General features: G+C 67.0%; 3 protein-coding genes across 3 annotated transcripts; 2 read left to right on the top strand and 1 right to left on the bottom strand.

Moving 5' to 3' along the window:
- Positions 1–411: 411 nt before the first annotated feature.
- BLOC1S3 (biogenesis of lysosomal organelles complex 1 subunit 3) lies at positions 412–1,422 on the bottom strand (the record flags this gene model as incomplete). The annotated part of the gene is made up of 2 exons (XM_084257535.1): positions 1,398–1,422; positions 412–1,028 (listed from the first exon to the last, which is right to left on the bottom strand). The coding sequence occupies exon 2, from the start codon at positions 1,018–1,020 to the stop codon at positions 412–414; it is 609 nt and encodes a 202-aa protein (XP_084113661.1). The 5' UTR covers positions 1,021–1,028; positions 1,398–1,422.
- Positions 1,423–1,938: 516 nt separating this feature from the next.
- On the top strand, positions 1,939–10,612 carry TRAPPC6A (trafficking protein particle complex subunit 6A). Its single transcript, XM_084257474.1, has 6 exons — positions 1,939–2,037; positions 8,511–8,578; positions 8,701–8,818; positions 9,360–9,443; positions 9,602–9,695; positions 10,432–10,612. The coding sequence occupies exons 1-6, from the start codon at positions 1,954–1,956 to the stop codon at positions 10,461–10,463; spliced, it is 480 nt and encodes a 159-aa protein (XP_084113600.1). The 5' UTR covers positions 1,939–1,953; the 3' UTR covers positions 10,464–10,612.
- Positions 10,613–13,402: 2,790 nt separating this feature from the next.
- NKPD1 (NTPase KAP family P-loop domain containing 1) lies at positions 13,403–19,770 on the top strand (the record flags this gene model as incomplete). The annotated part of the gene is made up of 4 exons (XM_084256947.1): positions 13,403–13,502; positions 14,324–14,758; positions 16,530–16,661; positions 17,903–19,770. 4 exons carry the CDS (start codon positions 13,403–13,405, stop codon positions 19,768–19,770), a joined length of 2,535 nt encoding a protein of 844 aa, XP_084113073.1.

The raw sequence follows: 19,770 nt of genomic DNA, 5'->3' as shown, positions 1-19,770 counted from the left end.
TGGAGCCAGGGTCAGAGGTGGAGTCAGGTGAAGGACGAGACAGGGAACATGTACCACAACCCGGGGCTCCTTGGCAAGAGTCGGGACTAGGTCCTCTGAGCAGAGCGTAGGAATCAGAAAGGCAGAGCACAATAAAGGCGGGATCCAGGAGGGAACTAGGCCTCAAGACAGGCTGCAAACCAGAGCAAGGCCGAGAAACCAGCTGCCTGGGGCGCATCCCAGGGTGAACCCAAGTCGCCCCCCTTCTCAGCCCCCACAGACGCGAGCACGCACATTATTATCCAGGAGGCCGGGTTAGTCTTGAGGGTGACAGCCAAGTGGGAGGGAGGGGGGCTATGCACGCTACAGAGTCGGGTCCCAGAGGCCGCTAAGTTCGCCCCGGGGCGCAGTCAGGCGGGGAGCGGGTCCTGGCTAGGCCCGCGGTCCTGGGTCCGGCTCAGGCTCGGTCCCCGGCACGCCGCGGATGTCAGGCAGCAGGCGGCAGCCGGCCACGATGTCCAGGCGCTCGGCCAGGGCGCAGAGATCTCCCCGCGCCAGGCGCACGCTGTGGGCCGCCGCCAACCCCGCCGCCTGCGCGGCCGCCAGCCGACCGGCCAGGGCGGCCACATCGCGGCCCGCGCGGCGGTACACGCCGCTCACCGCCGCCGCCACGTCGTGGTCCAGGCGCGCCTGGCTCTCGGCCAGCCGGAGCTGCAGCAGCGAGCGCGCAGGGGCGGGCGCCGGCGTCTCCTCCGCGCCCCAGGCCTCCCCGGCCGCGTCCCGCTGCACGACGAGCGGAGGCAGGTCCCTCGGCGCGGCCCTCGGCTCCGGCTCCGGCTCCGGCTCCGAGTCGGTCTCCGCGGCCTCCCCGGACACCCGCAGCCCGGTGGGGCGGCCGCGCGTCGGGCCCGCGGGGCCCAGGTACAGCTCCTCCTCCTCCGACGAGGACGCGGAGAGCTCCGAGTCCGTCTCGGCCGCCTCCCCGGGCACCACCGTCTCGGGCCTCCGCGGCGGCCTCCGCCCTCGGCCCTGGGACGCCATGGCGCCGGCTGGGGGGAGAGGGCGGGGCGCGGCGTGAGGGGCGCGCCCCGCGGCTCCGGGCCCGCGGCCCCGGCACCCCCCGAGCGACCGGGCCGCGGCCGCCCCCCGCCCGGGCCTCAGCCGCCTCTGCCGCACGCGGAGCTCATCACCCCGCCCCGGCCGCGGGCCCACGGGACCCCGCCCCCCGCGGGCCGAGGGGGGACCGGGGCGCGCCCCGCCCGGCTCCGCAGCCCGAGCCCCCGAGCCCGGCTCTTCCGGATTCAGCCCCGGCCCGAGGCCGCGCCCTCCAGGCCGGGCCCGCAAGCACGCGGGCTCCGGACACACGGGACGCGGCGACGCGCTGCTCGGGGCGGGGGCGCCACCCCGCGAGGCCGTACCGGGTCCCCGAAGTTCGGAGTCCGCGGGATCCGCTCCTCAGGCGTCGCGCCGCTTCGGCTCCGAGGGAGGCGGCGCAGCCAATCAGCGAGCGGGCTGGGCGGGCGCGGCGCCGACTCGGGAGCCCGTTGGCTAGCAACCCGGAAGCAAGCGTCGGACTTGAGGCGGGCGTGGAGGGACACGTGACTATAGGTCTGGCCAATAGGGAAGCGGCTCGAAGGTGCTTCCGGGTTGTGCGGCGAGGAAAATCTGAAAACTCGAGATAAAAAATGTCCCGTTTCCAGGACCCGGAAACAGAGAGGAGACGGAGAGAAGAGCGGCGACGCGGTCACGTGTGGCCAATGAAAAAAAGGAGCGGGCTCTTTTTTTTTTTCTTTTAAGTCTCCCAGTTTCTCTCACGCACCACGTGAGTTTGGACTAGGTAGGCGGGGCTAGTCTGAAACACCAATGGGAGCGGAGGAGGCGGGCTCGCGCCCAGAGGCAGGGGGCGGGGCTTTCCCAGCCCGACCAATGAGAGCACGAAGCGCTGGGCGGGCGCTGGGCGCGCGGAGCTGGCGCATGGCGGACGTAGCGCTGTTTGAGTTTCTGCACACGGAGATGGTGGCGGAGCTGTGGGCGCGCGATCCGGACCCCGGTCCCGGGGTGAGCGCCGGGCCCCGGAGGGAGGAGGCGCGGGCCGCGGCGGGACTGCCGGATCGAGGCCCAAGGCGGGTGCAGAGGGTGGTTTAGCCGCCGGTGTCGAGCCCCAGCCCCGCCCCTGACTCGCTGGGCGATCTCGGGCGCGGGCTCCCTCCTCTGTCAAGTGGGGGTGACTACAGGGCCGGCCCCACGGGTTATTGCCAGAAATTAGGAATGGCATCTAGCTCAGAGCGTGGCACAGAGTGAGCCTGCAGTAATTACAGTAATTACCATTATTGGACGTGTACAAGGACTGAACCGCTTGGGGTGGATCCGGCAGCCCCTCTCACGAGGCTGAGCGCCAGGGCCTTGATCTCTGTGTACCTCAGTATCCGCCTTTGTAAAATGGGCCTGGTAACAGCACTTGAGGCTCAGAGTGGGGCATTTCTTCATTCGGTACTTATTGAGCCCCTGTTGTATACCAGGTCCTGTTTTCCTCTCCTACTTTAGTTGAGTAGTCAAACAATAAGGAAAAATAGAATATGCGCCCAACTAGTGAGGATGTCTATAAAGAAAACTTTAGGAGAGTCGGGGACACCAAAAGAATGGAGTGGTGCAGGGTGGGGGGAAGCCTCCCTGAAGAAGAGAAGGGTTAGGAAGCAAGCTGGTGGATGAACAGGTGGAATCCAGGAAGCGGGAACTACAGGTGCAAAGTCCTCATGGCGCACTGTTGGCCTTTGGGAAGTTGATCCTTATGAGGAATAAATGAACTAAAACTTTAAAGTACTTAGTGCCACGTCTAGCACATAAATAACCTTCAAAACACGGGAGCTTGTTATAAAATCTGTTAACAAGAAAACAGGTTGGGGGAGCGAGTCCAAGCTGAATAAATGGGGCTGTGATCACTTTTTTCTTACCACGCTCATCATCCTGTATATGACCGTGATATATTTTTTTATTGGCTTAGGCTTTTGTTGTCAGGATCCCTAACACAGGTATTTCTTATTATCATCTCAACAGCGTTTCTTCCAAGTGCAGCCATTCGACAGACTTGAACTAAAGCCCTCAAGGGGCTGGAGGCTCTGGGGGTTACTCAGTGAGCCACAAAACATCCTTGCCTTCCTGGAACTTTTGTTTCAGTAGGAGGGGAGACAAAAAAATAATAAATGAGGAGTGTGCGGTACACTGGGGAAGCCCTATGACAAAGGTGAAGTGGGGAGAGGACGTGTGCATTGGCCTCTGTTGGGGAGGGAGCTTGCAGTCTCATGCCATCCATCCTGCCTTTGAAACCAGAAACCCAGGAGTCCCCAACATCTGCCTTCTATCCCTCACCTCCAGCCCTCAACTGGGCACTGCTTGTTCTAAGGACATTACCCATCTGTCCTCTCCCTGCCCTAGTAAGGCTCCCTCCTCTCTGCCCCTGTACCAGCCTCCACCCTCATCTCCAGCTCATCCATGTGAGCACCTGTTAATCCTTCAGATATTGGCTGACGTGCCTGAGATGTCAGGTATCCTGGTTACAGTCTCACGGGCCTCCCCAGTTCTCCCTCATACTCACTGTCTATCTGAATGAAGTCTCTGTATGGTTCTGTTTCACCCCCCTGCCAGCCTTGGCACGTGGGTGGCCTGGACCAGGTCCGTGTTGGTCACCACGGTCAGTTCTGTGCACGTCGTAGGTCCTTGGCATGGATTTGTGGAAGAAGTGGACGTGGCCCCTGTGCTGTAAAAGACTGGGGTGGGGAGCGGGGATGCCTCTGGTCTCGTGGCGAGCCCTGGCTCCCACCGCATACGAGTGTTTCCCAGGTGTGATCTTGGGCTTTATGCTCTGATTTCATCGCCTCCTCCTCCCGGCCTGCAGAGTGTGGTCCTTCCCCCTTTGTAGATGAAGAAACAGGTTTGATGGCGGGCGCGCTCTCAAGTGGCAGAGGCAGGAATGTAACTAGGCCTCCCACTTCCAAAGCCTGTGTTGTAAACGCCTTCCCTTTCCCCGTGTGTCTTTCTTGACATCCTCTGGGAGGATTTTAATGGGTTTCTGTGGTCAAGCAAGAGTGGGAAGCACTGGCTTCTCGGGTGCCCTCTCCCAGCTACTACCAGGATTCTGCCCCAGGGACCCCCAGCTTCCTGTCACTGGCTGGGCTGGGGCCTGGGCGGCGGGCCTCAGACAGCTCCCTGGTTTCAGCCAGGGGTGAGCACTGTGGCACTTTCTGTCCAGGGGCACCCCATGCCAGGCGCCTGTCGGGGAAACTGTCCCGATCTTTCAGTGCTTTCTCTTTCACCCCGGGCCCCTCTCCTCACTGTTCCTTCTTAGCCCCTCTCCCCACCGTTCCTTCTCCGGTCCAGCAAGAGCCCCATGTGAACGGAAGGCAGGGCTCCAGTTTCTTGGGGCCTAGTGCTGCCCCCAGCGGGGTTTCATCTGATCGAGTCCTCGGAGGAGCCTTCCGAGGGGGATGTTACTGCCTGTAGTACAGCGTGGGGACCGAGGCACCCGAAGCGAGAGGGCCTCTGAGACCCCACAGCCACTGTCAGAGGCCAGGTCAGGAACCGGGCTTCTGGCTGGGAAGCTTGTCCCTGGCCTGGGGCTGCCCTCCCACCAGCTCCTGGAGGATGGGGAGGTGGCTCGTTCACCTGTGTCCCCACAGCGGAGTCATTATTGAGGGCTTTTGTGATCTCCCTGCCCGGCCTAGTCCGGTGGCTGTTTGGGGCTGCCGAAGGTCCTTTCCCGGAGGGCCACAGGAGGACAGAAGGCCAGGCGGAGGAGCCAGGCAGTCAGGGGCTTGTTGTCCAAGCCAGAAAAACTCCCAGAGGAGGCTGTGGTTTCTCCGCCTCAGAAGCCTTAAAGATAAGGGGAGCCTGTGGACAAAAGAAAGAGTCCGTCTGCCTGTGGGATGAGCCCCCATGACTGGACCCTGGCAGCTGGCAGGCACGGGCCTGCTCAGGGCCCAGCGAAGTCCCTGCCCACCCCTTCTCTCCGGAGGGGTGGGGGCGGGGGTGGCATTGGGGGCAGGAGGGGAATGGGTAAGCTCTGGGAGAGTCATGGGGCGAAGACAGGATGTGGGGTCATTTGGTACCCCATCAGAAGGTGTGGGAGGAATCCAGGGCAGCAGGCCAGAGGTGCGCCCCCCGCACCTGCTCACTCACCGTGCTTTGGAGCCATTGGGGCCTTTTACTCGGGGGAAGCCAGGAACTCCAGTTGCTTCTGACCCCACCAGGCCTGCAGAGAGGGGCCCTTGTGTGAACCCACCAAATCACCAGGGGCAGGGCGGGTGGGAGAGACGGAAGGAGCCAGGAAACCCCACAGTTTTCTCACCTGGGAGTTGAGGATGTGTGCTGGGGGTACTGCTTCGGGGGATCTTCCTCTAGCCGGGTGGATTTTCTCCTATCAGCTCTTCGATTCCCTTGACATGCTGCTGACCGTTCAACTCGCTGGGGCTCTTCCACGCCTCTCGGACTCCTCTCCTTTCACCCCTCCTCAGAGGCGCACAGCCAGGCCGGGGCCCCGCCGCAGGGTCTCGGGAACTGTTTTTTCTTGACACTCTGGGAGGCCTTATCTACCTGACCGCTTCCCGGTTAACATGTTTATTTTGGCTCCCTCCTTGGCACTTCCAAGAACTTTCCTTGGTCCGGATGTCCCTTCCGCCCAGGCCGGGTGCTGCGGGGCGGATGCTGCTGGGGCGACACTGACAAGACTCTCCTGAGGGGCTCCCCACTGTTCCTTGTTGTCTCCATTGCTCTCAGTGGGCTGTTGTGTAAACTCAGCTGAGGCCCTGGCTCTGGGCTGGGCTCCCGAGGACTGAGGTGATTGGGAGAGGCCAGCCTTGCCCTCTGCAGGATGACAAACCCCTAATCCCTGAAGCGCTTTTGCAGGGACTGGGGCGTGAGCTCCATGGAGTCCCGGAGACGTGCTCAAAGCAGGGAGGCTTCTGTTCCCTCCACCCTCCCCTCCCTGCCACCTGCTCACCCTCCACCCTCCTCTGACCCCTTCTTTGCCCTCCTTTCTCACTGTTTCCATGGCTCTCCCTCCCCCGCGCTGCTCTCTTCACCCTGGTGGGGTAGGGACAACCCTCAGCCCCGGTTCACACGTGGGGAGACTGAGGCACAGGGCCATTAGGCACTTTGTCAGCATCACACATCCAGCAAGCGGCAGAGCCAGGGTGCAAACCCAAGCGGTCTGAAGCTTGCTGAGGGGAAACTTGACCTCGTGGAAGCCCTTCTGGACCACCCCCCTCAGTGCTCGGGGACCCTCTTCAGTGTGGCTCTGCCCCCTCTGAGTCCTGGCTGCAGCAGGGCCCAGGTGCCTGTCCACCTGGACCGTCCCCTGCCTCACACCCCCTCCTTCAGGCCAGCCCAGGGGAGGGCTTGTCCTCAGAGCAGGGAAGTGATTGATCCTCCCTCCGCCCACGGCCCTCATGACTGTAATGAAGTCATTCATTCACCATGGAGCCTGTGTGCACCCTGCTAGGCCATCAGCCCCAAGGGGGTGGGGAGCGCTCTCTTTGTTGTCATTGTCACCTGGGAGAACCGCACAGCCAGGCCCCTCCCCGCCAGGGCCCGAGCTGCGTGGTCAGAGCCGGATCCTGCCTTGAGGCCTCCGCACATACCCTCTGCTTGGATCCCCTCCTGTTGCTGGCCCCCCATGGTGGAAATGGCTCTGCTCTGCCCTGCTCTGAGCTGCCTGAGGCTCCCCCTCGAAAACAACTCCCCAGCTCGGTGACCAGGTTGTCATCATCTGGTACCTGTCACCCCCATCGGGAGGCCAGCCAGGAAATGTCTGCAGGGGGTGGGGGGTTAAGTCCTGGGGACCCAAATACACTAGGTCAGGGTGGAGCCCCCTCTAGCGGGCAGGTGACATGGAGGGATTGCGAGAGCCGGGCGGCCTTCCAGGTGTGGGACCTGCCCGCGCCCAGGACAGAGGCCCTCCTCTAGCTGAGGGCTCATCCCGGGTCAGCCAAGGGGTGGCGACCCAGGGTGACAGACACGGGCTGTGAATGGCGATGGTGACAGTCACTGAGCCCGGGTCTGTGGGTTTGGATTGTTTTTACCGGTTCCTGTAATGCCCAGGAGGACTCTGGGACACAGTATTGTTAACACGGTCCTCTTTTGACACGTACAGAAACTGAGGCACAGGTGAGCCACTGGCCCCGTCCCACAGCCACGAGGCAGGGGTGGAGCTGGGCCAGCAGGCACGTGTGCCCCTCATGGTCCCACCTCCTGGGTGTCTTGAGTCACAAGAGACTCCCAGAGCCCTCCCTGGCGGATGGCCCTGCTGTGCCTGAGGAAACCTGAGGAAAACCAGCAGGTGGTACCAGAGCAGCCATTGCCACCCAACAGGAAGCGGTGTCGTCACCCAGGGCCTGGGTGCTGCTGGCAGAGAAGAGGGCTGCCTGGGCCTGAAAGGTGGGCGCCTCTGCCCAGGCCGCCCGGTCCTGGCACTGCCCACCTGGTGGGCCTCAGCCCTGCCTGCTCACTAAGGCCAGGACAGCCGTGGGTGTCGACCTGCTCAGGGAGGCAGCCCCCCACTCCCCCATGGCTGAGGGTGCCCAAGGCAGGTTTTACTTATCCCCTGCCTCCAGCCCGGTCCCTGGGGGAGATGCGACCCCCTGAGAGGGCTTCCCCGAGCACCAGCCCGAGGCAGTGTGCGCACCCCCACTTCTCACTGTGCTTCCTCAGCAGCTGAGAAGCATCCTAAATGTGTCCCATGCGCCGAGGCTGGTGCGGGCTGCTGGGGGTCCCTCCGGGTCCCAACTTGGGGATGGCACAGAGCGGGCTGCCCCCGGGGGTGGTGACCTCCATGGAGGATGAGGCATCCAGGCGTGGGGCAGAGGGAGCGGGGAGTGGGAGGCAGTGCAGGGCGGTGGGGCGGGCTGGGTGCAGGAGGAAAGTCTGCGGGAAGCTCCCAAGGGAGGCCGGGACCTGGCCCAGGGCTGGACTGGAGCCAAGAAGTGCCACCCTCCCACCCAGAGGCCCCCTGACAGCATGGGCCTGGGCGGGAAGGAAGGCTGTGCTCATTCTGGGGAGTGAGGAGCTGAGGCCACCCTGGCTTTTCTGATGCCCCCAACCTGCGCCTCCCTCAGCAACCTCCAGGTCACCCCAACAAAAACTGCAGACAAGTTGGCTCTCCTCTAGCCCAGCTCTCCGGGACCCATGGGCAGCCACCAGGTGCTGCCCTCCTGCTGCCTCCTCTCCCCACTCCTGGGCCTCAGCTCCTCCCCGCGTGGGACCCCGGCCTGCCCTCCAGAATGCCACTAGGGAGCAGCTCTCTGCCCCGGGCCCACCTGTTCCTCCCCGGGCTCCAGGCTGTCTTAAGGCCTGAGGATTGACTGTGGAGGCGTGTGGAGGCGTGAGCCGGGCCGTCAGGACACCCCTCCCTTGGGGGCACCCCCATCGCCCCTGGCAGGGACGGGCACGTCAGTCTTAGAATCCCCTCGCAGCCCCCAGCCCCAGCAGCCCTGACTAGAGGGGGCCGAGGCGCCCTGAGCCTGTCTTGCCTGACCTTCTAGGGACAGAAGACGAGCCTGTCGGTCCTGGAGGGCGTGGGCTTCCGCGTGGGCCAGGCTCTGGGTGAGAGGTGAGAGCCGGCCCTCCTGCCTTCCCCGCAGGCTGGGGTTGTCCCTGGGCACACCGGGAGGGGAGGGGGCGATGCTCCTGCAGGAACCCAGCCTGCTTCCTCACCTGGCGCCCGGCCCCCAGGTTGCCCCGGGAGATGCTGGCCTTCAAGGAGGAGCTGGATGTCGTCAAGTTCCTGTGCAAAGACCTGTGGGCGGCCATGTTCCAGAAGCAGATGGACAGCCTCCGCACCAACCACCAGGTGTGTACGGTGCCCGCCCGGCCTCCTGGTCGCGGGCGGATTGAAAGCTCAAAGGCCCAGGAGGGGAGCCCTGGCCTGCCCGAGCCGGGAGGCAGGACCCTGGCGCCCGTGGGCAGCCCCCGCCCCACTGTGCCGGTGTCCTCAGAGGAGCCGGGCGCTGCAGTGCGGGACTGAGGCGGTTTGCAGGGCCCCCACCTCCGCGCGCTGGGACAGCGTGTCCCAGCCTGGTCCCAGTGCCCATCGGGCACCCGCTCCGTGCTCGGCTCCCCATAGGTGGGTCCACAGTTCCTCACCACCCTGGACAGTGGTTCTTTTCTCCTGCGGCAAGAGGGGCAGGACCCAAGCACCCCCTGGGCGCACACCGGGCCTGAGTGGAGAAGCCCTCACCCCCCCCCCGCCCCCTGCAGCTCTAAGGATGGGCTGTGACCACAGCGGTTTGGGGGGAGGGGTCCTTCGGGCCTGTGCCCGGCAGCCCCCCCCCAACCTCAACGATATACTCAGGCAGCCTCAGCCCCACCCATGGCCTCTCCTCTGCTCCCAGGGGACCTACGTCCTGCAGGACAACAGCTTCCCCCTCCTGGTCCGGATGGCCTCAGGCCTTCAGTATGTGGAGGAAGCACCTAAGGTACGGGGGTTGCCAGGCTCCACCCAAACTCCATTCCCCCCTATTTACCCAACCCCAGGGGCCTGGGGGAGGGGCGGGCCCCTCATAAAGCCCAGAGTGTAGCGGGGCCCGGGCCGGGCCTGGCCTCTTCCTGCGGTGACCTGTGCCCCCGCCCCCAGTTCCTGGCTTTCCCCTGCGGCCTCCTGCGTGGCACCCTCAGCACCCTGGGGATCCAGAGCTTGGTCACCGCCTCCGTGGCATCCCTGCCCGCCTGTGAGTTTTGGGAGGTTCCTCCCGTCCCCGGGGTGTGATGGGGGCTCCAGGGCGCCCCTGTCCCTGCTCTCGAGGGTGGGGGAAGCAGCGCCAGGCTGCCGAGCCCCGTTTCGCAGACGGGGAATTGGAGACCAGAGAACCTAAGTCCATGCCTGGATCCCTGATATCCCCCCACCTGCTTCCTGGGGTGTCAGCCCCCAGGGGTGCCCTTGATGATGGACCGGCCTAGGGGTTTCCAACATCCTTCCCAGCATGGGGGCCAGGCGGATCTGGCTGATGCTTGGCTGGGGGCTCCAAAGGCAATTGACCTGTGGAGCTGGCACAGGGCCCCCCCATCAGGCAGGGCAGCCCCACTCCTACCTGGGGGCAGCCTGCAACCAGCCCTCCTTCTCCCCCAACTCCCACTAGGTGTTTTTTCTGCTGCCAGCACCACAAGGCCCTTCACAGGGGCCCCCAGGGCTCAGTGAGCAGGACTGAGCAGCACATGCCACGGAAGCCCGGGCCAGGCCCCTCCCCGGCGGCCTACATGCTTGGCCCTTCATACCCCTAGTTACCCAGCCCTGGGATGCAGGTCAGCTGGGCGGGGAGTATCACCCCCTCTGGCCAGTGAGGAAACTCCAGCCCTAGGCCACCCAGACTGTGGGCGCAGGCAGGAGGAACACCCCTGAGCACTCGGGCGCTTCCCGCCTCTCCCCGCGGACCCCTGCCTCCCCTAAACCCAGCCCTTCTCTTCCAGGTAAGTTCCAGGTGGTGATCCAGAAATCCTGAGGCGCCCGGGCCCTGCCACCCTCGGGGCTGGCCAGAGGGCAGGTGCCAGGGACCGGGCTCTGGGTGTGACACGCCAGGAGGGAGGCCGGGTGCTGCCGGGGGTCCTTCGTGCTCAAGAAGTGGGTGTTGTCAGGGCTGTAGGACTGTTGGGGGGCCGGGTGGTCCTGTCTGCTAATAAAGGCTTGTGTGAACTGGATTCCAAGTGGAAGGTGGGGGGTGACGGGGGTCTGGGGACCCACGGTGTGTGTTACAGGTCGGTGAGGGGGGAGGGGAGCTGTGTAGCTCCCCTTCTTTCTCTCACCTGCCTGGCCCCCTCCCCCCAAGGCCTGAGGCCCTGGAGCCTGTGCCTCCGCCCTGCACACCTGGCAGAGGGAAGGTGGCCCCCGGCACTGGCAGCCCCACCAGTAGCGACAAGTCTGAGGCCGCCCTCTGCCCGATGGGGCCCACAGGATGGCCCTCTCCCTGAGGCGCAGGGCAGGGGTGTCTGGTGAGCGACCGGGGGCGGGCCCTGGGTGGCCGGGGCTAGGGCTGGACAAAGGAGGAGGGACAGGCCGGACACCCTCACCCCCCCGCCCCCCACACGTGCACACACACTTCACATGCCTGACAGAAACGCGTCATCGCCAGGGCAGCGACCTGGCTGACCCGTCCCTGGGCAGCGTGGCCTCCCTGGCCCTGCCCCTCCCCCGGCCACCGCCTCCTCGCCCGGTTATATTCCTAGCATTCCAGCCCTGGCCTGGACTCTGCCGCCTGCTGCCCCCTGCGGGTAAGTACCCCGGCCTCTGGGCTCTGAACCCAGGCTGGGTGTGCCCCAAAGCCACCAGGAGGGGTCTCTGTGGCCTTGGGGCAGACGCGGCCTCTCCAGCCCGGGACAGCTCCCAGGCCCTGCTCCCGCTGCCTGCCCCCCTCTGCTAACTTCATCGCCCCCCATCCCTCTGTGGGCCCAGGGAGGCCTCCTAGGCAGTCTCGTCCTGCCTGCCCTGGGCCCCTCAGGCGCCAGCACTGCCCAGGACAGAGCCTGGCAGGTGCTTCCCAAATGAATCAAGGGAGGGGGGAGTGGGGGATTGGTTCCCCCACCCCCAGCTCACCCCACATGCAGACACACGCGCCGGGAGGTACAGGGTCCCGTGTTGGCGCGGAGCAGGGAGGCGGCCTTCCCAGCAGGGGCGGCTGGACGGACCCGGCCCCTGGGGTGGAGAAGCGGGTCTTGGTCACCCAGGCAGAGGCCCTGGAGGGAAACGCGGCCTGGCCATGTGGGGTCCCTTCCATCCTGTCCCGGGTGCCATTCCAGCTCCCCAGGGGCCCCGTCTCTAAGCCCCTCTGGAAGAGGGTGCAGCAGGCGGTCCCCCAGGCGCCTGCAGGTGGGAGGGAGGCGGCCTCGGTGAGCCCGCAGCCAAACCGCACGGCCGGCCCCCAAAGCCAACTCTGCCTGCGTGACGCGGGCGTGGCCTTCACCTCTCCAGGCCTCAGTTTCCTCATCTGCAGAGCGGGCCTCACGGATCCCGCTGGGCCGTGGCAGGAGGAAAGGGGTTCCTGCACCGAAAGCGGGTACCCATTTGCGGCTCCGGTGAGCCTCCAGCAAGGCAGGCGTGGTGGGGTGCGGGGCATTTGGAGGCGAACGGCAGTGCCCGCGCGGTTGGCTGCCATGGCCGCTAAGGGCCGGGCTCCAAGCTCTGCGCGCTCCTCCTGACAACCACCTGCTGGCTCGGCATGAGGAAGCTGCCGCTCAGAGAGGTGAAGTCACCTGGCCAACGTCACACAGCTGGGCCCTGAGGAACGGGCGTCTGAGCCCAGATATGCGTTTTCTCACACCTGGACTCTTAATCCCCCTCCCAGCTCCCTTCCTCCCACAGCACAAGTGTGTGCTTGCGTGCATGTGTGTGCGTGTGCGTGTGCGTGTGTGTGTGGCAGGATGGGGGCGGTGGTGGCAGCAGGCCCCAAGACACCCCCGCCCCTATAGATTGGGCCTGGGCAGCACCACGGGTGCCATCTCCACAGTTTACTGGGGTACTGAACGCAGCGCGCACCCCCACCCCTAGTCCTCGACAGCAGGGAGCACCTGAACCTGGCTGGCGGCTGGGAAGGGGCGGGCACAGGGGCGGGCACAGGGGCGGGCGAACCGGTCTGGCTGCTCGGCTCCGGCTCCCCGGCTCCAGGCTTCACCAGTTGGGCCTGCCCGGCAGTCGGTCCACAGTCCTCAGGGCTGGCACAGCAGCTGGGCCCGGCTGGAGCTGGGGCCGCAAGGCCGCCGTCAGGTACGAGAACCCCAGGCTGGGTGGGGCAGGGGCCACACACCGGAGCCCTGATTTCCTCTGCCCTCTCGACACCCCGATTTCCTCTGCCCGTCTGCTTCCTCTGCCCCTGCCTGCCGGACAGCATCTGTCACTGCTGCTTTCAGCTCTCACCCATGCACCCCATCTCGCCCCCCCACTTGCTGAGCCTCTCTCTGCTCTCACTTGTTACCCCCCAGAAAGCCGCACCTTCCCAGGCTCATTCAACCCCCTCGATGTACCCAGCCCTGAAATTTCAGTCACTCTCATTTCCTAGGTCTCTTCAAACTGCCACCCCCACAGCACTCCCCAATACCTGCTGCTCCCCCCATTTCACCCAGCCGTCACACTGCCTCCCACATATTCCCGGCCCACATCTGCCCAGCACCCCCTTGCCCTGGCTCTTGGAAGCTCCCAGGGGCTCCTAAACACCCAGTCACCCAACCCTTGGAATTCTTGCCCCCCAAGTGAGCCCCCAACACCCCCATCCTCCTTGGTCTGGCCATCCCTCCCTCCTCCTGACCTCAGGCTTTTACTCTGAAGAGCACCTCTGCCCCACCGCGGTGCCCCAGGACCCCAACACGGGGATGTCCCTGGGCACAGGGAGCCATGCCGGGGTGGGCTCTGGCACTGAGCGCACCCCCCGCCCCCAGCAGGCCCCGGGCCGCCATGCAAAAACATCACGCTGTCCACTTTGCCAAGGGCGCCCTGCCCCCCCGGGCTCCCGCCGAGCGCTACTTCTTGGATCCAGAGTTGGGGCACCAAAAAGGTAGGGGTTCAACTTGGGGTGGGTCTGGGGAGGGAACGTGGCCCATGAGTGGGGGCCGCTGAGTGGATGGCCGAGCAGCAGGAGGCCCTCCGGTGTCTGGACCTCAGAGAAGCCGCCTGGATCCCCCACAGAGGCTCCTGCGTAGGGCCGTGGAGCGGGGCACAGGTCCTGGGGGGGGGGGGTGCCAGCAGTGGAGGTTCGCTGGCCTGTCCCTTCCCCCAGATGGAAGAAGTCCCCTCACCAGGTCATCTCCCCCACTCTGGGGGGACTCGGTGCTGCGGAGGGAGGGGCCCGCCTCCCTGTTGAGCACAGATGATGAGGGGGGCGTCCCGGGGAAACACTTCCCGTTAGGGCCAATTCAAGCTCCTCGAGCCCGGCACCTGCGTACCCCAGGGCAGCCCCGCCTGCCAGGCTGACTGGAGCCCGGATGCAAGGCTCACCCCCTTTCTTCCCAGCCCCTGGCCCATCCCCTCAACCTCCCAGGACTCCAGCCTCCCCCGGACCACCCAGGCCGGCTCCCAAGGATGGACTCCTCCCCTGAGGGGGACCCCCTGGGGACCAGGAGGCTTGGGGAAGCAGGGGGTCTAGGGGGTCATCCCTCTCGGCCTCTCCTGCTGCTCAGGTCCGGGCCCCTGTACCTCTTCCTCCCCAGCGGTGGGAGAGGGCAGGGCCCAGCCTCTCTCAGCCCCGCACCCCCTCATTTCCTCTGACTTCGGGGTGTCAGCTAAGCGACCAGCCCCAGCCTCCTCGTGGAGATTCTACTGGCTGCCACCAGTCCCCCCGGGACCCAGGCCCAGTCACCCCCACTTCCTTCCTTCCAGGATGTTGTCACCAGTGGTGCCATGACCCAGCAGCACCGCGAGCCCACGGGCCCTGCCGGCCACCCCCCCCGGCGCGCTGGCTGCGGGCCCTTGGCCACCGGGGGGGTGGTGGTGATGGCAGCTGTCGCGGGGAGCCCCAGCCCCCAGTCCTGCAGCGGCAGCGGCAGCCCCAGGCCCCACCTCCCAGGCCCCTGCGGCAGCGGCTCTGCCCCGTTCACCAGGCCCAGAAGGGGCCGCCTGCAACCACCGCTGCCCCCATGGGACCCGCCAGCGCCCCCCAGCCGGCCCCCGCGCCCACCAAGCCGCCCGCCACGGCCAGCAGCGGCCCAGCCCTGCCCTCCGCGGCCCGCACCCTCCTGGAGCCCAGCATGCCCACCGATGCCCGGCCCCTGCCGGCCCCGGCGGCCTGCGGCCCCTTCACCTCCTACAGCTCCGGTGCTCACCCAGCGTCCCCGGGCCCTGACCCGCCCCGCCGCCCGCTTCCCGCCTGGGCCGCTCGCTCCTTGGCCAGCACCCGGGGCTGCCCTCACCTCGCTGGGGTCCCCGTCTCTGTGGGCACCGGTCCCTGGCCCCGGGCCTCGGGCACCCGCCTCTGCTTCCCCTGCCGGGATCCCAGGCTTCCAGGCCGGGCCTGCCCACGGCGCCTCCCGCTGCCGCTGTCCTGCTTCCCGCTCGCGGCCCTTCCTTCCCTGGCCCTGGGCCCTGGGGGGCGGGCGGGGGGACGAGCACCAGCTTGGGGCAGGGGCAGGCCAAGGGGGTGGCGGCAGCAAGCGTGGGCCGGGAGGCTGGGGAGAGCACAGCGGCGGCGGGAGCGACCCTGGCCCCTCACCCTCCGCTCGCCTCGCACCCGGGAGCAGGTGCCCGGCGCCCGCGGTGGCCGCCAGACTCTGGTCTGGGGGGCCGCAGGGGGCAGCTCCCCGCCCTCCCCCAGCTCGCTGCTCTGTGTTCCAGGCAGTGGGGAGGCACCCACGGGAAATTCGGGGGGTGTCACCCGGGGAGAGCCTGCGGGGGGCCGAGGAAGCTGGCGAGGAGGCGGGGCGCATCCTGGTTTGCAGATTCAATAGGCTCATCGGGCGAGCTGGTGTCAAGGTGGCATCGCGCCCAGATGGGGCAGTTCCGCAGACGGAGGCGGCAGGTTGGAGGGACAGGTGGAGGCAGAGAGGGGAGGCAGGTGCGGGGTGCTGAGGCCCGGGACAGGGGGAGCCACGGGAAGCTTCTGGGCTGACTTGGGCCGCACAGGCAGCAGCTGGCAGGCAGCAAGGGAGGGCGGCAGGTGGCCCGCGGAGGTGACCGCGAGGGCAGGGGAGCGGGGCCAGGGCCTGGCGGGGAGGTGGGAACGTGGCTGGCTTCTAGGCCTGGTTTGGAAGTGGAGCAAGAGCCGAGCGGAGCTCAGGCTGCAGGTCCGGGGCAGCCTCGGCCCGAAGCCTCGCGGCCACAGGGCCCATTGCACGGACCGGGAAGTGGAGGGTTAACGAGGTGAGGCGCCCAGCTCGGACCCACCCCTGCCGCCACCTCGGCTGACCTGTCCCCCGTCCTCCCGTCCTCCCAGCGAGGCCCTCGGCGCCTCTAGAAAGTGGGGGTGTTGTCCCCACTCCACACGCCCACCGCAGCTGCACCCTCTCTTTCTGGAGCCCCAAGTCCAGGTCCACGAAGCGGCACTCAGGGGGGGCCCAGGGGCAGTGCCTGCACAAGCTAAGTCCCGCCAGGACTTAGCCCAGCATCTGCACCCTTGAGGCCATTCCAGGCCGCGGCAGTGACCGAGGTTCCGCCCTGGCCGACCCTGGGCACCCACACTCCTGGGGTGAGGGGGGGCAGAGGCACGGCTCCTGCAGACACGCAGAGGGGCGAGGGGCAGGCCCAGCAGGCGGCCAGCGCGGGCTTGGAGCAGGATGAGTGACTGGGCACAGGGTCATGGTGAGGGGCAGAGGCCAGGGAGCAGGTGGGCGGGAGGCTGAGGACCCGTGGGGGCCGGGGCCCCTCCACCCTGGGCCGGGCTGGCGGACACGGTACCGTGCGTCGGGGAAGGCGGTGTCGTAAGCACCAGGGCCTCGAGGCCCCGGAAAGGCTGGTGGGACTTTGCAGGGACCCACGGGCTGCTGGCTGAGCTGGGTGGCCGAGGGGCAGCGCCTTGGGGGCAGGCGGGAGGAGGGTGACGCCACCCAGCTTCACTGACTCGGTGTCCCCACCCCCCCCACCCCGGCCGCAGATATCCTGACCGAGGACGACGTCTACTGCAACTGCCTGGCCAAGACGCTCTGCCACGTGCCCGTGCCCGTGACCGTGGGCTTCTACGCCCCCTTCGGCTGCCGCCTGCACATGATGCTGGACAAGATCACGGGTGAGCGTCCCACGGGGGGTGGGTGGGATACGGAGACGAAGCCCCAAGCCCCCCCAGACTCCCTCACCCCCGAGGCCGGTCCACCCCATGCAGATGCCCGGAGCTCAGCATTGGCGGACGCCCTCCCCACACGCACAGCCTCTGCCCCCCGGCCCTGCTCCGTTTCCTGTTGCCCCTCTGGCCTCCTGGTCTCCAGCCTCACCTTCCCGCCCCTCTCCAAGGACCCTTCATGAAATACAGACCGAACCCCTGCTCGCTAGCCGGCCGCGGCTCCCCGGAGCCCTAGGGGGAAGCCAGGTTCCTCAGCGAGGCTGCAGGCCCTGCCCGGGCCCCAGGCCCCTCTTCCTCCCGGGCCCCTCTCTCCTCCCGGGCCCTGGCCCACGAGACGCCGCACGGGTCTCCGAGGTGTTCACTGAAGACGTGAGCGGCCCGGGCTCCCCGGCAGTGGGTCCCGCTTTGGATCCCGCGGGAGCACAAGACCCCGCCCCGGTGGCGGCCAGAGGCGCTGGACTCGCCTGTGTGCCCAGCCCGGGAAGCACCTGCTAAGCCAGCCGGGGTCCCGCCCCATGGCTGTCACAGCCACAGACGGGGTCCAGGGAGGAAAAGAGATGAGGGGGTGAGGGGGTGAGGGACTAGGAAGCAGCGTGCCGGGCCCTGGGCACCGCCAGGCACTGCCGCTGTGCCGGGTGACATTATCTGTCGCTCATCCCCTGACCTCATGGCAGACCCATCCTGGGCTTCTCATGAGCCACCCTTCAGGCATTCCCCCAGGGCCTCCTCAGTGCCCAGGGCACCCAGGGTGACTGAGACTCGTGCGCTGCCCTTCCTGGGCTCACAGTCCAGGTCAGAGGGGACTGACCTGTCCCCAGACAATGACAACCAGGAGTGGGCAGGGCTGGGGCGTCCAGGGGACACCTCATGCAGCCTGGGGATCAGGGAGGGCGTCCTGGAGGAGGAGACAGCGGAAATGAGCTGGGCAGGAAGAGCAGCCGGACGAGACCCCTTCTTTCATTCCGCAAGGTGCTCCCTGCCCCTTCAGCTTCTCCCCTTTGGGGCGGCCTCCGCTTCCGCCCACCCCTGACCCTGGCGCGGTCTCTGACCTCTTCCTGACCCAACCGGCCTCCAGGCCTCTCCTTCCCGTCCACCTGGAACACCCCTCAGCACTCCGGCCCCGATATCCGGGCCCCGCGCCCCAGCCCCGCGGCTCACGGGGTCTCCCCGCCTCCCGGTTCCTCCCGCAGCGCTGATGCAGCAGGAGGCGGCGCAGCGCGAGGCGGAGGAGCTGCAGCGCGTGCAGTGGCGGCCGCGCGCCGTGGGCGGCTGGAGCCTACCGCGCCTGCTGTGGTACCTGGTGTTCCTGCAGCCGGTCATCACCGAGGTGCACCTGCGGCGCAAGAACGTCAAGTTCCTCTTCATCCGCTTCAGCGCCTGGCAGTACGCGGGCACCGACAAGCTGTGGGCCGGCCTGGTGACCACGCTGTGCGAGGGCATCCGCCACCAGTACGGCGCGCTGCCCTTCAGCGTGTACTCGGTGCTGGGCAACAAGCCGGCCGCGGCGCCCAGCTTCTGCCAGCGCGAGTGGCACTGCCGGCGCCGCGTGTTCCTGGGGCTGCTGGCGCTGCTGCTGGCGCTGGGCCTCGGCGTGGGGCTGCTGTACCTGTCGGTGGGCGCGCGCGCGCCCGGCCACGGCGGCGCGGGCGGCAACGTGCTGCGGGTGTTCGGGGGCGCGGCCACCACGCTGTCCGGCTCGGGGCTGCTCATGGCCGTGTACTCGGTGGGCAAACACCTGTTCGTGAGCCAGCGCAAGAAGATCGAGCGGCTGGTGTCGCGCGAGAAGTTCGGCACCCAGCTGGGCTTCATGTGCGAGGTGAAGAAGGAGGTGGAGCTGCTCACCGACTTCCTGTGCTTCCTGGAGATCTACCAGCGGCGCCGGCTGCGCGTGGTGCTCGAGGTCACCGGGCTGGACACCTGCTACCCGGAGCGCGTGGTGGGCGTGCTCAACGCCATCAACACGCTGCTGTCCGACAGCCACGCGCCCTTCATCTTCATCCTGGTGGTGGACCCCAGCATCCTGGCCGCCTGCCTGGAGAGCGCGGGCTCCATGAAGGGCACGGCGGACAACGGCTACCACTTCCTCAACCGCACGGTCACGCTGCCTTTCTCGGTGCCCATCATGGGCCGCCGCACCAAGCTGCAGTTCCTGCACGACGCCGTGCAGAGCCGCGACGACCTGCTGTACCGCGAGATGACGCGCAAGCTGCAGGCGCCCGGGCCCGGCGCGGGGGCCCAGGGGGCCGGCGAGGGCGCGCAGCTGCTGGCCGTGGAGACGCAGGCCGGGGGCGCGCGCGCGCAGCAGCGCATCGACGCGGAGGCCGCGCGGCGCATCCAGGAGGCGCTCTTCTGCCTGCACGACGAGCGCGACTGCCTCTACGAGTACGTGCCGGACAACGTGGTGTCCATGCGGCGCATCGTCAACACCGTGCCCATCACCGTGCGCCTGCTGCAGCAGCAGCAGCTGCAGGGGGACCTCGTGGGCCCCACGCCCCGCCAGGCGGTGGCTTGGGTGGTGCTCGCCAACCAGTGGCCCTGCCGCCTCAGCTGGGTGCTGCAGTGCCTGGAGGACCGGCAGCAGGCCGGGGGCGCGCCGGAGGCCCGCGCGCGCATCTGGGACGTGTTCTGTGACAACAGCCGCGAGCTGCACACCATGACTAAGGCGCTGCAGAACGTGCTCGACCTGGATGGCGACCCCGAGCTTTTCGAGCGCTTCCTGGGCACGGACTTCCCCTTCACCGTGGCCGAGGCGCAGAGCCTGCTGCGCTGCACGGTCAACCTGGACCACTCCATCCGCCGCCGCATGGGCCTCATCCGAGCCGTCAGCACGCTCAAGCCGCCCAGTCCACCCAAGTCCCCCGACGGCGACACCCCCAACACCACCACCGGGGGAGCCAACAATGCCCCTGGGGCGTCCCAGTCGGGCCACACCGCAGGGCAGGCCCGGCGGAGCCCTAAGGAAGCCCACCACTCCCCAGACTGGACGCAGGGCGGGCAGGCCAAAACCCGAGGTGGGGGTGCCCTTCACTTCCGGCAATCCAACCCAGGTGGACCTTGA

This window comes from Talpa europaea (assembly GCF_964194135.1).
Source record: "Talpa europaea genome assembly, chromosome: 16".
In the NCBI taxonomy this organism is placed as follows: Eukaryota; Metazoa; Chordata; class Mammalia; order Eulipotyphla; family Talpidae; genus Talpa; species Talpa europaea.
This window is presented reverse-complemented; position numbering and strand designations above follow the sequence as displayed.

Coding starts and splice junctions, on each gene's coding strand:
- TRAPPC6A (XM_084257474.1), top strand. CDS start 1,954: ATGGCGGACGTAGCGCTGTTTGAGTTTCTGCACACGGAGATGGTGGCG. Junction 9,444..9,601: donor ATGTGGAGGAAGCACCTAAG/GTACGGGGGTTG, acceptor CCCCGCCCCCAG/TTCCTGGCTTTCCCCTGCGG. Junction 9,696..10,431: donor CGTGGCATCCCTGCCCGCCT/GTGAGTTTTGGG, acceptor CTTCTCTTCCAG/GTAAGTTCCAGGTGGTGATC.